Source organism: Eleutherodactylus coqui, chromosome 1, assembly GCF_035609145.1.
Source record: "Eleutherodactylus coqui strain aEleCoq1 chromosome 1, aEleCoq1.hap1, whole genome shotgun sequence".
Taxonomy (NCBI): Eukaryota; Metazoa; Chordata; class Amphibia; order Anura; family Eleutherodactylidae; genus Eleutherodactylus; species Eleutherodactylus coqui.
This window is the reverse complement of record NC_089837.1, coordinates 198,878,976-198,892,892: the sequence shown is the minus strand read 5'-3', so window position 1 is coordinate 198,892,892 and position 13,917 is coordinate 198,878,976. Positions and strand designations below refer to the sequence as shown.

The 13,917-nt window shown below is 43.2% G+C and overlaps 1 protein-coding gene across 2 annotated transcripts in view; it reads left to right on the top strand.

Annotated features, from left to right (window-relative positions):
* The window catches only part of RNASET2 (ribonuclease T2), a 56,858-nt gene that overhangs the window by 32,027 nt on the left and 10,914 nt on the right, over positions 1 to 13,917 (top strand). For both annotated transcript variants that reach the window (XM_066605395.1, XM_066605389.1), the window contains exons 5-7: positions 3,345 to 3,402; positions 10,322 to 10,386; positions 12,578 to 12,691. In XM_066605395.1, the coding sequence (XP_066461492.1) occupies positions 3,345 to 3,402; positions 10,322 to 10,386; positions 12,578 to 12,691 (237 nt within the window). The remainder of the gene's footprint in view (positions 1 to 3,344; positions 3,403 to 10,321; positions 10,387 to 12,577; positions 12,692 to 13,917) is intronic.

Here is a 13,917-nt window from a genome sequence, read left to right as displayed (position 1 = left end):
AACAATGTTATCATCATGTTCCTCTCTACTTCTTTTGATACACCTCATGATCCTATTTGCCTTGGCAGCAGCTGCCTGACACTGGTAGGTCCAGTTACGTTTACAGTTATACAGCTATTTGAGGTACTCCAAACTCTTCAAACATTTTACCCACAATAGAAGAATTACTAGTCTGTAGTTTCCGGGTTCACGTTTTGACCCCATTTTAAATATTGTCATGAAATTGGAGATGCATCAATACAGTGGAACAGTCACTATACTGACCTTAAATATAAGGAACAACGGTCTGTCCATAACATTACTTAATTCCCTTAGAACCCAGGGGTGTATGCCATTGGGATCCGCAGTTTGTCTATTAGAATCTTTTTAAGGTGGCTCTGCACTCCTTCCTAGGTTAGACTGGTGAGATTTTCTTTATCACTCTGCATTTCACCTGACATTTCATTTTCCTGAGTTAATACGGGTGGGCATGTAGGCATACAGGTTCCATGTAGTATCCTGCAGCATATCGCTCCACATTTGCTGTAACTGAGACTTTTGATTGTGCAAACTCGTAGGCTGTCAAAGTTGGCACCCCAAATGTTCCCATGTATGTTCTATTGGCGATAGACCTGGTGACTGGGCAGGCTATGGAAGTGTGGTAATGTTGTGGAGGCATTCCTGTGACATCCCTGCTGTGTGTGTCTGAGCATTATCCTACTGGAAATGCCTCTTGAAAACCGCCATGAGAGAAACACATGTGGCTGCAGGATGTCCTGAACATATCACTGAGCTGTCGTTGTGTTAGGACTCTGGGTGTGGACCCGCTGTGCTGATCAACCAAGCCTGGCTATTAGACCCCACCTGGTAAGCTGTCAACTGATGCCAGGAGACAGAGGTACTTACAGATGGGTAACTTACCTTAAGGTAAGGTGGAAGATAAGCCCCCTGCCTACAAGCAAGGCGATCGTCCTGATAAGAATGGCCCCGCGCTGCAACCTTAGGGCTGACCATCCTTGACTGCACATAGGGACGATGGACTGAATATAGGACACACAGAACAGGACGGACTTACCAAGGAGATGGGAATGATGGAGAAGACTGGGAGCAAATGGACAGATGCACACAGGCAGAAGCACAAAGCAAAGAGCATGCAAGACAAACAGATACAGATACACCGACAGAACAGTAAGGACCGGTCGAGCTAGATATGCTGAGTGTACAGAACAAACACACATCAATTCTGAGGCAGGGGTGGGGTGTGTCCAGCTACCTTAAATAGGAAGGCAATTGCCACTTAAGCAGCAGCTGGGCTATAATCACCTGAGCAAGGTTAACTAGTGCATCCCTGGAAGAAAATAGAAACAAAGCATATTCATACAGAATGAGCAGAACAATGCACATTGTCCCTCATACCACTAGTGGGGTTGACTGAGTGTTGTATGCGATGGCCCCCCAGACCATTACACCAGCAGTGGGGGGGGGGGGGCAGTGTGCTGCTCCACAGCAAAGGCAGGATTGAGGCGATCACCCCAAGGTCTCCAAACATGAACATGACTGTCGTCTGTGCAATAACTATACCTGAATTTGTTATTTGAAGACAACCCGGTTTCACTCTGTAGCGGTCCAGTTTTATTGTTTACGACATCCCTGCAAACCGAGGTAACTGGGTGTGAGTGTCAATGGTAGTACATGTAATGGGCGATGTGAGACCAAATGTCCATCAGTCAAGTGCCTGGAAATGGTTCTGACAAACATGGGCCAGTAATGATTGTGTCACCTCATGGGTTCACTGGTCCAAACACCTCCTAACAGTCTGGTCAGAGCGGCCCAGTTGGCGGACAACTCATCGATACGACCATCCAGCTTCTCGCATTCCAATAATGCACCCCCTTTCAAACTCATTTACTGAAAGAGCCAAAAAATGCAATACCTGATAGGCACAATCGCCGTAGGGCTGGCACAATAGCCAAAGTTTGTGCCTATCAGGTATTGCATTTTTTGGCTCTTTCAGTGAATGTCTTTCTTGTTTTTCTCTTAGATCTTTCAAACTCAGTTAAAGGCCCATTTACACCAGCTGTTGATCGCTTTAAAAAAACAAACAAAAAAAAACGCTAATCGGCGATCGTTTTAGCCATAATATGCGCCCATTGTCAACTTTTTGGGCACTGTTAGCTGATAGTTAAATTCAAGCTAACCTAAAAATCGTCCTTAAAGGGGTTGTCCCGCGCCGAAACGGGTTTTGTTTTTTTTTAACCCCCCCCCCCCCCCCGTTCGGCGCGAGACAACCCCGATGCAGGGGTTAAAAAAACAAACCGGAGAGTGCTTACCTGAATCCCGGCGGTCCGGCGTCTTCATACTCACCTGCTGAATATGGCCGTCGGGGTCTGCTCCCTCCGTGGACCGCAGCTCTTCTGTGCGGTCCATTGCCGATTCCAGCCTCCTGATTGGCTGGAATCGGCACGTGACGGGGCGGAGCTACACGGAGCCGGCATTCTGCACGAGCGGCCCCATTGAAGACAGCAGAAGACCCGGACTGCGCAAGCGCGGCTAATTTGGCCATTAGAGGCCGAAAATTAGTCAGCACCATGGAGACGAGGACGCCAGCAACGGAGCAGGTAAGTATAAAACTTTTGATAACTTCTGTATGGCTCATAATTAATGCACAATGTACATTACAAAGTGCATTAATATGGCCATACAGAAGTGTATAGACCCACTTGCTGCCGCGGGACAACCCCTTTAACTTTTATCAGAAGTTCTCCACGGGGAGTGCTCATAGCATTGTTTCCCCGTGGAGAACAAAGGATCTGAGCGCAGATAAGAGCTCTCTGGCTATAAACTCTGTTCAGTGAAGGCTTCATTTGCATACCTAATTGGTATTTAAGTAGCTGAGTAGCTAATTAATACTTTATGTAAAATCATCACTCAAAGCTGTCACTTAAACTGTCTTTTGAGCGATCATCGGCCCGTGTAAACCAGCCTTAACTGGACAAAATCTCTGATCGTAGAGACGTCTAGTGGTCAACAAGCACTACACAAGCGGAAAAAGAGGTAACTATATACAAGGAGCCTCTGAGAGCCTTTTATAGGCCATGGGGGGAACCACTTTTAGGGCCTCACGTGGCAATACCATTCATCTAATCACACCACAACTCTAATCATTTGCATATCAAACAAGTGTCTGAGATGTAACTGCAGCAAAATGACAATTCTTTCTAGGGTCTTGGTTGAATTATTTTTTGACAAAGAGTGTGTGTATCTGTATTTATAATATATAAAATTTGTATGTATATTTGAGTCACTTTTGTATTTTTGTATTTATCTTTGTATGCTAGCATGATGTTATCAATTTTATATTTCAGGCCTGATAAAACAGACATGTGCAATACCTCCTGGCCTTTAGACTTAACGAATATACAGGTATGCTGCATGAGATTCTTACAAAGCCGTTAAGATTTACGAAGTTTTACTAGTGTTTCCAAAAGTATCCGTATCAGAGCGCTGTCAGTGGCAGTTGCATAGATTCCTATGGGAGCCTATGCTAGATGCCAGAGAACGGAGGTGGGAGGGAGTTTAGCAGCATGACTGCTAAACTCCTTCTCCTCTCCGCCCCTTGGCACTGTTTGCAATGGGAGGGGGCAGGATGGAGCTAAAATCCGCCCCTCCCATTGCTGGCTGTGGGGAGGGCGGAAGCTTAGCTCCACCCCTGTCCTGCCCCCTCGCATTGCAAACAGCCGAACAGGAGGAGACAGGAGGTGAGCTGGCGAGGGAAGGGGGAATGTCTCCCCAGGCCCCACGGCATTGCGGCCTCGGTGTATATGCGCCAGGCTCTTTGCCGTTCAGGTGTCTTTACGGCGCCAGCGGGCGCATGTAAAATGCCTACGGCCGTGTAAATGGGCCCTTAAACTAAGAAATATGAGTCAGAGTCCTGCTCACAAGAGCTTACCATCTATAAAGAAGTAAGGGTGATAAAAGAGGTAGACGTGTTTGTTCTGTACAATGGTCTAACCATCTCTGACGTAGAGAAGTATACGTTAAGCTGTATGAGTCGGTCACCAGGCCTTATCTCTGTATGTAGAGATAACTAGTATCCCATATAACCTATATGAAAAATCAATCTATGAATGTCCTGTTATATCATCTATCCAGCTATATTAATATTATTCTCACTCAACATTAAAGGTCAAATGTAAAGACACAACTTTAATTCCTGTTCTCCCAAAATGCTCATGTGGTGCATTTACTTTAGTTATTTGGGGTTACCTATCTCCTGGTCTGTCTTTCCAACAAAACGTAACCTAAATACAACTCCCTTTTTTTCCTCAGTAGTTGCCTGTTCTTAGAGGAACTTTGGTGAATACTTTGAATTCCTTAGATAAGGGAGAACCACTTACTACCTACTGTTGGTAGGGATTATATCCAGGGACTTGCTGAAGTCTTCTCTTCCCCGTTTTTCGTATTACAGTACTTGTTCCCTAAATGAAATCATATTTGGTCATGGTTATCAAGGTTTTTTATGACTAGTGACATTTATAACTAGTTCTGCATTGTTGGAAATTTTACCAGATCCAACAGATTATCACTTCTTGTAGTGTCTGCCACAGACTGACCCATAAAATTATCCTGCAGTAAGATGAGGAATTTTCTCCCAATTGTATCAGAAGCACAACCAATATCCTCAATCAATATCATGATAATTAACCCTTTCCAATCCACTGTCTGACGTCTTCCTACATTCTGATTGAAGCTTGTACAGTTCCAATGTCAGAAGACATCCGACTGGGGTTCTTACTGTCTATTGCCAGCCAGTCCGCTGTCAGAGGCTCTCTGGCGCACACACACTAGTTTAGCCAGCAGATGGCACCGTTGTATAACAGCAAAAAGAGAAAGCCTTTTAGGAAACCCTGAATCCAAAACTGGATTGGAAAGGGTTAAAGGGATTGTCACAGGCTACAGTTGCAATCAAAATTATTCAACTTCCATTGCAAATTTGATTTGGCAAATTTACGAACTTTCAGCTGTTTACCAAAAAAGCAAACGAGCTATTTAAATAGCTCAACACAACTTGTATAACAAGGGGTTTCTCCAAATGTAACACAAAATGCCACTTTTAATGACTATTGCGGTCTGACAATTATACAGCTCCTTCATGACAAGCGTCTTTAGTACTTCGTAGAGCACCCTTTTTTTGGTGTTTTTCACAGTTTACCTCTCTTGTTTCCACCTACAAGGTTTCAACATGATTTCAGTCTTCATCCGATATTGCCTCTCGCACTCACTTTCATATCACTTCTAATATACAGACTTACTTCACCGCCTCTGATGTAGGTGGTGTTGCTGAAACAATGGCAATGTGTTCCTCCTCTACTAAAGCCGCAAGTCCCCATGTTTTCGTTTTCTGGACCTATCGACATAGACTTTATGTTGCTATGCACATTGGCACATTGTTTGAGAAATGTGATTTCTTGAAATGTTATGGGCTCATTTATCATTTGTTTGTAGCACCATAATCCACTACCTTAATCCTCGCTTTATATCCTGACTTTTTCTCCCTCCTCATCCCTAATTTAAATATTCCGTGCTCCCTGGCACAGCAGAACCTCTTTACTTCAGGTGCAAATCATGTGTAGCTTACAATTTTACCCCAATGAAAAGTCTATCCAGTGCTCTATGAACCCAAATTCCACCAAGAAAGACTTAAAGGGGTTGTCCCGCGCCGAAACGGGTTTTTGTTTTTTTTTAACCCCCCCCCCCCCCCCCCCCGTTCGGCGCGAGACAACCCCGATGCAGGGGTTAAAAAAACAAACCGCACAGCGCTTACCTGAATCCCGGCGGTCCGGCGTCTTCATACTCACCTGCTGAAGATGGCCGCCGGGGTCCGCTCCCTCCGTGGACCGCAGCTCTTCTGTGCGGTCCATTGCCGATTCCAGCCTCCTGATTGGCTGGAATCGGCACGTGACGGGGCGGAGCTACACGGAGCCGGCATTCTGCACGAGCGGCCCCATAGAAGACAGCAGAAGACCCGGACTGCGCAAGCGCGGCTAATTTGGCCATCGGAGGCCGAAAATTAGTCGGCACCATGGAGACGAGGACGCCAGCAACGGAGCAGGTAAGTATAAAACTTTTTATAACTTCTGTATGGCTCATAATTAATGCACAATGTACATTACAAAGTGCATTAATATGGCCATACAGAAGTGTATAGACCCACTTGCTGCCGCGGGACAACCCCTTTAAAGGAAATGTGTTATTACCAAATGACCTATTGTTTAAATGAAGTTCTTTAAAATTGTGTTCAAAAGCTCCACCTACCATGTATTCTGTAACTGGATTCCACACAGCTGGATCATCACCAACCTATTTAGTATGAACAATCCAATCTGTGAACATACCAGACTAAACTGACGGATCAGGAAGACCATTTAAAAAGAAAACCAGTAGGCTTGTGTAAAGTAATAACTCAATGTTCATACCATAAACATGTAATTTCAGACAGTGACGGCTAAAAAAATTCAACTTGCCAGATCCCACTTTTGGCAGATAATAGCCTGTTGGCTATTGTGAGCGATCGTTCAGGAATAATTAATGAGGCCATTTACAATCTGTTGCTCCGACAAGTGTCGGAGCGCGGAGACGCAGGGACAAGTGTCGGGCATCGTTTGCCCAACACTCGTTTAGGGAAATGGGGCTTTAGACTTACACACTTGTAAGGGTGCTAATACATGTCTGCTGTGAACACTTGTGAAATAGTGGTAATTGCTGGGCTGCAACTAAGCAGCTTTAAAATCCTGAACGACAATTGTTCAGTGTAAACAGCAGCCGTTGAGTCCTGAATGGCCGCTGTGTAAAGTGAATAGAGAGGGACGGGGAGAGCAAGGAGAGAAATCTGCTGGCCGCGCTGTGGATGAGCCAGGGATACTCGCTCCTGTATAACAGTACGGGAGCGAGTCATTGTTTGCCCGACATTCGTCCAGTGTATATGGCCCTTTAGTGTTGCAGCCAGGAAGGCCGCCTAGGTGAGAAGAGTCCTGCAGTTTAAAACAAACCACCTGGGAACTCCTCCTTTTATATTAGGTGCAAATCAAATTAGAGGAAAAAAGGGTCTTTTCCAGATGTGTCAGTTGTTTGTGATTTTTTTCTCCTTTCATTTTTTGTGCAATCCACTCAGACAAGAGAGGGAGCTTTTTCCTTTTTATGGTAAGTTTCTTGGTCCTGTAAATCAACCAAATTCCTAATCTTTATATATGCACATCACTCTTTGTGACAGCAGCCTATTAAAACCACACCTAAAAACGTTTTGCCACAGTTTTCAATGCAGTTTTTGTAAAAACCGCACCCACGTTAAAAAAACCACAGCAAAACCTAAGGCCGTTTCCACATGGCCAAGAAAATCTCGCCTGAATATGAGCCCCTCTTATGAATGCTGTCATACGCATGACCTTTTTTTGTTGTTTGTTGTTTAATTGCGCCCTGCCTTCTATCTTTGGGCGTGCCATCACATCACCCAGTATTTTCAATGTGGCTGGAAGCAGCATCACCCCTCGTGCTGGGTGCATGCGGTGCAATGCGAGGTCTCCTCATTGAAAATATTAAGGATTGAGGATCGTTACTTCCCCGAAGTGACGTGAGACATTTTGAGATAAAAACTCCTCGCCTTTGGCGAGCGTGATATTGGGCTACAATATCCGCACTCTCCCGTGTGAAGTTAGCCCAATGCAGGTAAAGTTTTTTTTGTGTGTCGTTTTACCTGCACCTCAACTACACTTTTTGAATACTGAGAGGCTGCAAGTTTTGTTCTGTTTTGTTTGTGTTTTTTTATACATTTTTTAAGGCCTTTTTTAAATGTTATGATCTTTTTAGACTAAGAAACAACATTTAGAAAGTCATAGAATTCTTAAATGTTATAAGCAAAGTGTGTTGAGTCAGTCATATTCTCATCTATATCAGTAGGAAACATGTATTATACAAAACACTGCGGCAGATTTAAAGGGGTTGTCCCGCGGCAGCAAGTGGGTCTATACACTTCTGTATGGCCATAATAATGCACTTTGTAATATACATTGTGCATTAATTATGAGCCATACAGAAGTTATAAAAAGTTTTTTACTTACCTGCTCCGTTGCTAGCGTCCTCGTTCCCATGGAGCCGACTAATTTTCGCCCTCCGATGGCCAAATTAGCCGCGCTTGCGCAGTCCAGGTCTTCTCCTGTTCTCTATGGGGCTCCGTGTAGCTCCGTGTAGCTCCGCCCCGTCACGTGCCGATTCCAGCCAATCAGGAGGCTGAAATCGGCAATGGACCGCACAGAAGAGCTGCGGTCCACGGAGGAAGAGGTTCCCGGCGGCCATCTTCACCGGTAAGTATAGAAGTCACCGGAGCGCGGGGATTAAGGTAAGCGCTCCGGTAAGCTTTCTTTAGGTCCCTGCATCGGGGTTGTCTCGCGCCGAACGGGGGGGGGGGGGGGGGTTGAAAAAAAAAAAACCCCGTTTCGGCGCGGGACAACCCCTTTAATAATCCTCTTTATAATGTAGACAACATAAATTTAGATGAAACCATCTGAAATTGTAGCAAATTTATCCCAGTGGCTTATATTGTATGATAGATTTGGTACATATTGCTAGACATGTTAGGGCCTGTTCATACTTCATTTTAAACCATGCTGCTGGGCTCCCTGTCTGCTTTCCAGCTAGAGACACAGCAGTATGATGAAAGAGCGCACTAATATGAAAATACCAAGATAACAATTATAATAGTCATACAAAGAGCTTGTTAGAACATGCACAAACCAGATACTTGGGTAGAAACATTTAACAACAACTTCAGCAAAACCACATTTTTCCATCCCTGCCCCCTTCACCTGATTACCTGGAGGCCTCCTCTGTGTATTCCAGCCTCTTCCCTGCAGTGCAGCCCTATCTTAATGCTTATCCGACACCATTTGAGCCTGAGATCTTTTACTTTGTTTCACATCTATCCCAGTCAGGATTATGAGCTGAGATCTCCTCTATCATACCTGTGTGACAGGAGCTGTGTGATCATCATCGGTAACTGTGACAGGAATACCTATATCCTCCTGTAAGCTGTTTCTGTGGTAGATCCATGCAGTAAAATCCACACAGACTGAGAATCTGTGCAGCTGCACAGCGCTTTCCTGCATAGTGTAATATACATATGCAGAACAGCCTCCGACATCACAGAGCTGTCCTGCATAGTTTTAGAAACATGTGTCGGACCTCACCTGACATCAGAGCTGTGCAGGGAAATTTGACTAGGTCCAACACTGGATTGCAAAGGGTTAATGCAAAGAAGAACTCCTATAGGAGTTAACAACCTTCTAAGAGAGCCATACAGTAGGCATGAGGAGGGTGACTGGTGCCACCACTGTCCTCATGCCTACTGTATGTCTCTTTGAATAAGGTCTCTGTTTGAGCGGCGCATCTGTGTCTGGCATTACTGCTGGAAAGGATATTGTGCTCCATATGTTATCTTATTCTATCCAGCACAAACGTAAGAAATGATTCCTACAGAATCTTGTGATGGAATCCAGCAGCGTAGTGTACAACGAAGTGTAAACAAGGCTTAAGACACACTCTTTTCTTCCTTATGCCATCTATTGGTTAGCTTGCATTTTGCCAAATTTTTGGGCCATGCCTGTTTTTCATAACTATTTTAGCTATTTTTCTATTGAGGCATGTCTTAACACACATAATAAATCTCACACAAGGCATGTGTGCCTGTTTTTTTTGTTGCAAATTGTACCACAATTTTTGCACATTTAGGCCTCGTTCACACGGGCTAGAAAATCATCCCTACAAAACGCCTGTACGTGAAGCCCCTGGTTTCCAATGGGTTCTTTTAGGCTACAAAACATAGCGATGATTTTGTAGCCCGTGTGAACAACCATTAAGTTAATAGGTGTCCCCCATTGCATGGTAATGTTTGTAAGCTAAGTACCACCTTCTCAAATAAATTTCTTCAAAGTATACCCAAGACATGGACCATATTCTGAGCCCCACATTAAAAACACAAATATGGGCAGTATGAATAGCCCTAGAAAAATACCGTATACCTCCTGTAATTCATGTACCATCGATTGAAAACCTAGGTTGTAGAAAAAACACAAACAAGGCTTGCCACTTTCCAAATTAGTAGGTAACATATGAGACCATAACAGAATACTTAGATAAAGCAACAGAAGAGTATGGAAGTGTATTAGTTTATCTATGTATTCCCACACTGTATTTTTGAGTAATGAATGCTGTTTGGTTTACTTTTTTTTTTTTTTTAAGAAAAGCCATAACTCTTGAGATGATGAAGTTATTTGTGTTTTCTATCTTATAGGACCTTTTGGCGGAGATGAACAAGTGGTGGCCTGATATCATACATCCAAACTGTTCTGATTTTTGGTAAATAAGACATGAGGAAATACTTATGTCAGAAAGAATAATACCATAAGCACTAGTCCATAAGCTGTTTAACATACTTGGAAGTATACTTTATGTACATGTTCTATGCCAACTGTCATCCTTCTCTGTTGCAGTGATCCTATGGAAGCAAGAGGGGTAAAGTTATAGAACAGGCATTCCTAACAGAGAATGTCCATTGCTGATTAGGCAAGAAGGTGCTGCTTCTTATTAGGAGGTAACAAAGATAAGGCGCCTAACTCAATGATAACATTATTGTTATCAAAATGTCTTTTTATAAATACAGTATATATTAACAACATAAAATAATGATACCAGTGGGTTAAGCACCTTAACTTCTTTTTACCTTCTAATAAGCAACAGAAGAAGCCATTGCTTTTACAATTCAGTAATTAGCATTCCTGTGGGGAATACCTGTTCTGTAATTTTATCCCTCCTCTGCCTCAGTAGGATGACTACAACAGAGACAGAGATGACAAACCGTCCTCTGCACTGCAGCCAGAAAAAGGTAAAAATAGCCATCCACTTCTATTATTGCACCTTATCAATATGTTATACTGTTTAGAATATAACTCTCTATAGGACCTGTATGTTATTGAGACCCTTTGAACAATAATTGCATTTTTATTAAAACCTGCTTGGTCCGAGCAGACACATCTTGCATTTTATTCTGTCTATATTTTTATGTTTTATATGCCTTTTTATGTTTTCATGCTGTTTACCAATCAAGTGCGGCATGCTTGAGCTGTAGGGGTGAGACGATGGGAGTAGTAGTTGCGGCTCTTGTGACTGTGGCTGCGTTGTTCCTCACCACAACTTCCCACACGGCTATGTCCACAGAAGGGAAAAGGCTGTTTGTCATTCGTAACACACACTGCTATAAGAAATACTTTACTTGAATCTTCACTGAATAAGTGACATTTACTTCTATAGAAAAAAAACACATAAACTGGTTATGGAGAAAGATGGGGTAAACAGGAGAGGTAATTTTTACTGCTGGTGTAATGCTGCCAGGTAGTTATGTATCCGATTCTGTGTGACAGCAATAGCTTTAGTAGTAATATGACGTGATTAGACTGTTGGTTTTTTAGATAAGCTGCAGCTAAGACTGTTTAGCTCTAGATCCACTGGGTTGTGTATATCCCAGGTATTGACCAGGCCTGTGAACTATATGGTGTTCCAGTTACCAGTTACTGTATTACTCCTACTGACAGTCCCTCTGTACTCCAATTGTCCGGGCTTGCTTCTCCTCAGATCCTCTCAGGTCCAGCTTTTCTTTCCGCCTTCTGTCCTCTTGCCGACGTAGCTTTCTGACTACACCAGATAGATGGATAAGATAGATAGAACACACAGGAAGTTCCACATATGCAATTTTATCCCACCCTGATTGGGTAACCCTGCTCCTAATTAATCACCTGTACAAAGCAATGGAAACAATAATCCTTCAATATAAAATCTCAACACAATGTATTTAACCTCTAGGAAAAATACAGTATAACACAATGTATAACCTAAAAGACTACTATGAGGTAATATAAACACAAAAAAACAAATGCAATTAAAATGGGGACAGATGCACTCAGCAATTCCACTAATCCCCAGTTACACACTTAAGAAACAGCACACTTTAGCATACAGCACACACACTCACTCGGCTTGCGGACTTATGTTTGCCTTCTATAGCACTGTAATACTTTTGCTCCTCCTCTGTTTGGAAAAAAGATCTACAAGATTATTTTGTTTCTCTTAAGGCCCTTTTACACGGGACAATTATCGTTAAGAGTTGTTCAAAATCCTGCGCTCCTGTGGGGTTTTGAACGAAAGTCATTTTGTGTCGATGCATGCAGTTTCTGCATGCTGAAAACTGAACAACTAACCGTTCAGTGTAAACAGCAGTCGTTCAGTTCTGAATGACTGCAAGCTTACAGTGAATGGAGGCAGGCGGGTGTAGAGCGCTCACCGGCCACCCCATCTCCATGTTGGCCGGGCTGTGAGTGATCCAGCGATACTCACTCCTGTGTAACAGCAGAATAGCGAGTATCACTGGGACACACTGTTGGGCATCGTTTGCCTGACAGTTCGTCCAGTGTAAATGGGTCCTTACTAAGGGCAATAACCTTTTTGTTCTACAGGGTAACACTGTAACAATTTTTTTCCTCTTTTTGGCTTACAGGAAACATGAATGGATAAAGCATGGTACCTGTGCAGCAACTTTATCTTGTCTGGACTCCCAACACAAATACTTTAGCAAGGGACTTGAGCTGTATTCAAGCGTGGATCTTAACAGGTAGTAAAATAAATACTGGGTCTATTAATAGTATGTATTTTCTTGAAGGGGTCAAACGGGGAAAAAAGAACCTTTTTGGTTGTTATGGAAATATAAATTACTAAAAGTTACTAATCTAGTTTAATTGTGAAAACTGTGATGTTGGCCTATTTCAGTGCTGGTCCCAGAAGCTCCACAACTGCTCCCATTCCACCACAGGCAGCTAAGCCAGCCCCCTACTCTCTGTCCGCACCGATGGAGAAGGGGACTGGCTTAAAGGGAACCTGTTAGCAATATATTATAATGTAATGTAAGTGCAGCGCTGCAATGTGTAACCTGTGGCTAAGCTGCATATTACTGCCATGTAATTTGTCTGAGTCGCACATGGATTTAACCCTGTCCATGGACAAAGTCCGTGTGTGGAATTTCTAACGTATTATGAAATTGTCCTGGGAATACATTGTAGAAACTATAGTACATAGACATTTCCACATATCATTGAAATATAATAACAATCGAACTCGTTTCAAAATCCAAGCTCGTCTCAACACTCCATCTATGGCCTCACGTCCGTGGGCAAAATTGAATTGCAGAATCTGCAAGGTTCCCCTCACCTGGATTCCGCAATTCAAGCAGCCCATAGAGAAGATTGAGATGTCTACACTTAATTTAACACCTGCGGATTTGATTTGCACGGATTTGATGTCACACGCAGAAAAGAAATCGCAGTATGCTCCATTTTACCGTGGATGGGCTACATTGATGGAAGCGTGCGATCAGCAGCACATCCACAATTGTATTTGCAGATGCACTGTGGATTTGAAGGGTAAATTCATTTAGGAAGGTGGGGAAAAGGCTGGGAGGTGGGGTTGCGGATTTTTTCAGCGCGGATGATCCGCTCTGCATCCGCGCGGGGAAAGAACACAATCCGCAGTCTTGCGCAATCAAAATAAACAAAACAATTTATCGATGACTCACAGTGCATCCGCTATGGAAATCCTCTATAAAAAAAATCCACGTGTCGTGGACATCAGGCCTATATCTCATGTTGTCTATATTGCAATTTCCAAACCTCATTGAAATATCAGTAAAACGTTTTCCCAAACAATTAACCAGTCTGCATTGGTATTTATTTATATTGTATTGTTATCAAATAGAGTTAGTGATGCTGTGAGGTGGTGCAGGCATCCAACCATAGACCCCATATTGGGGCATCCTCTAGATGACCTTTTCATAAGGTAAAACAA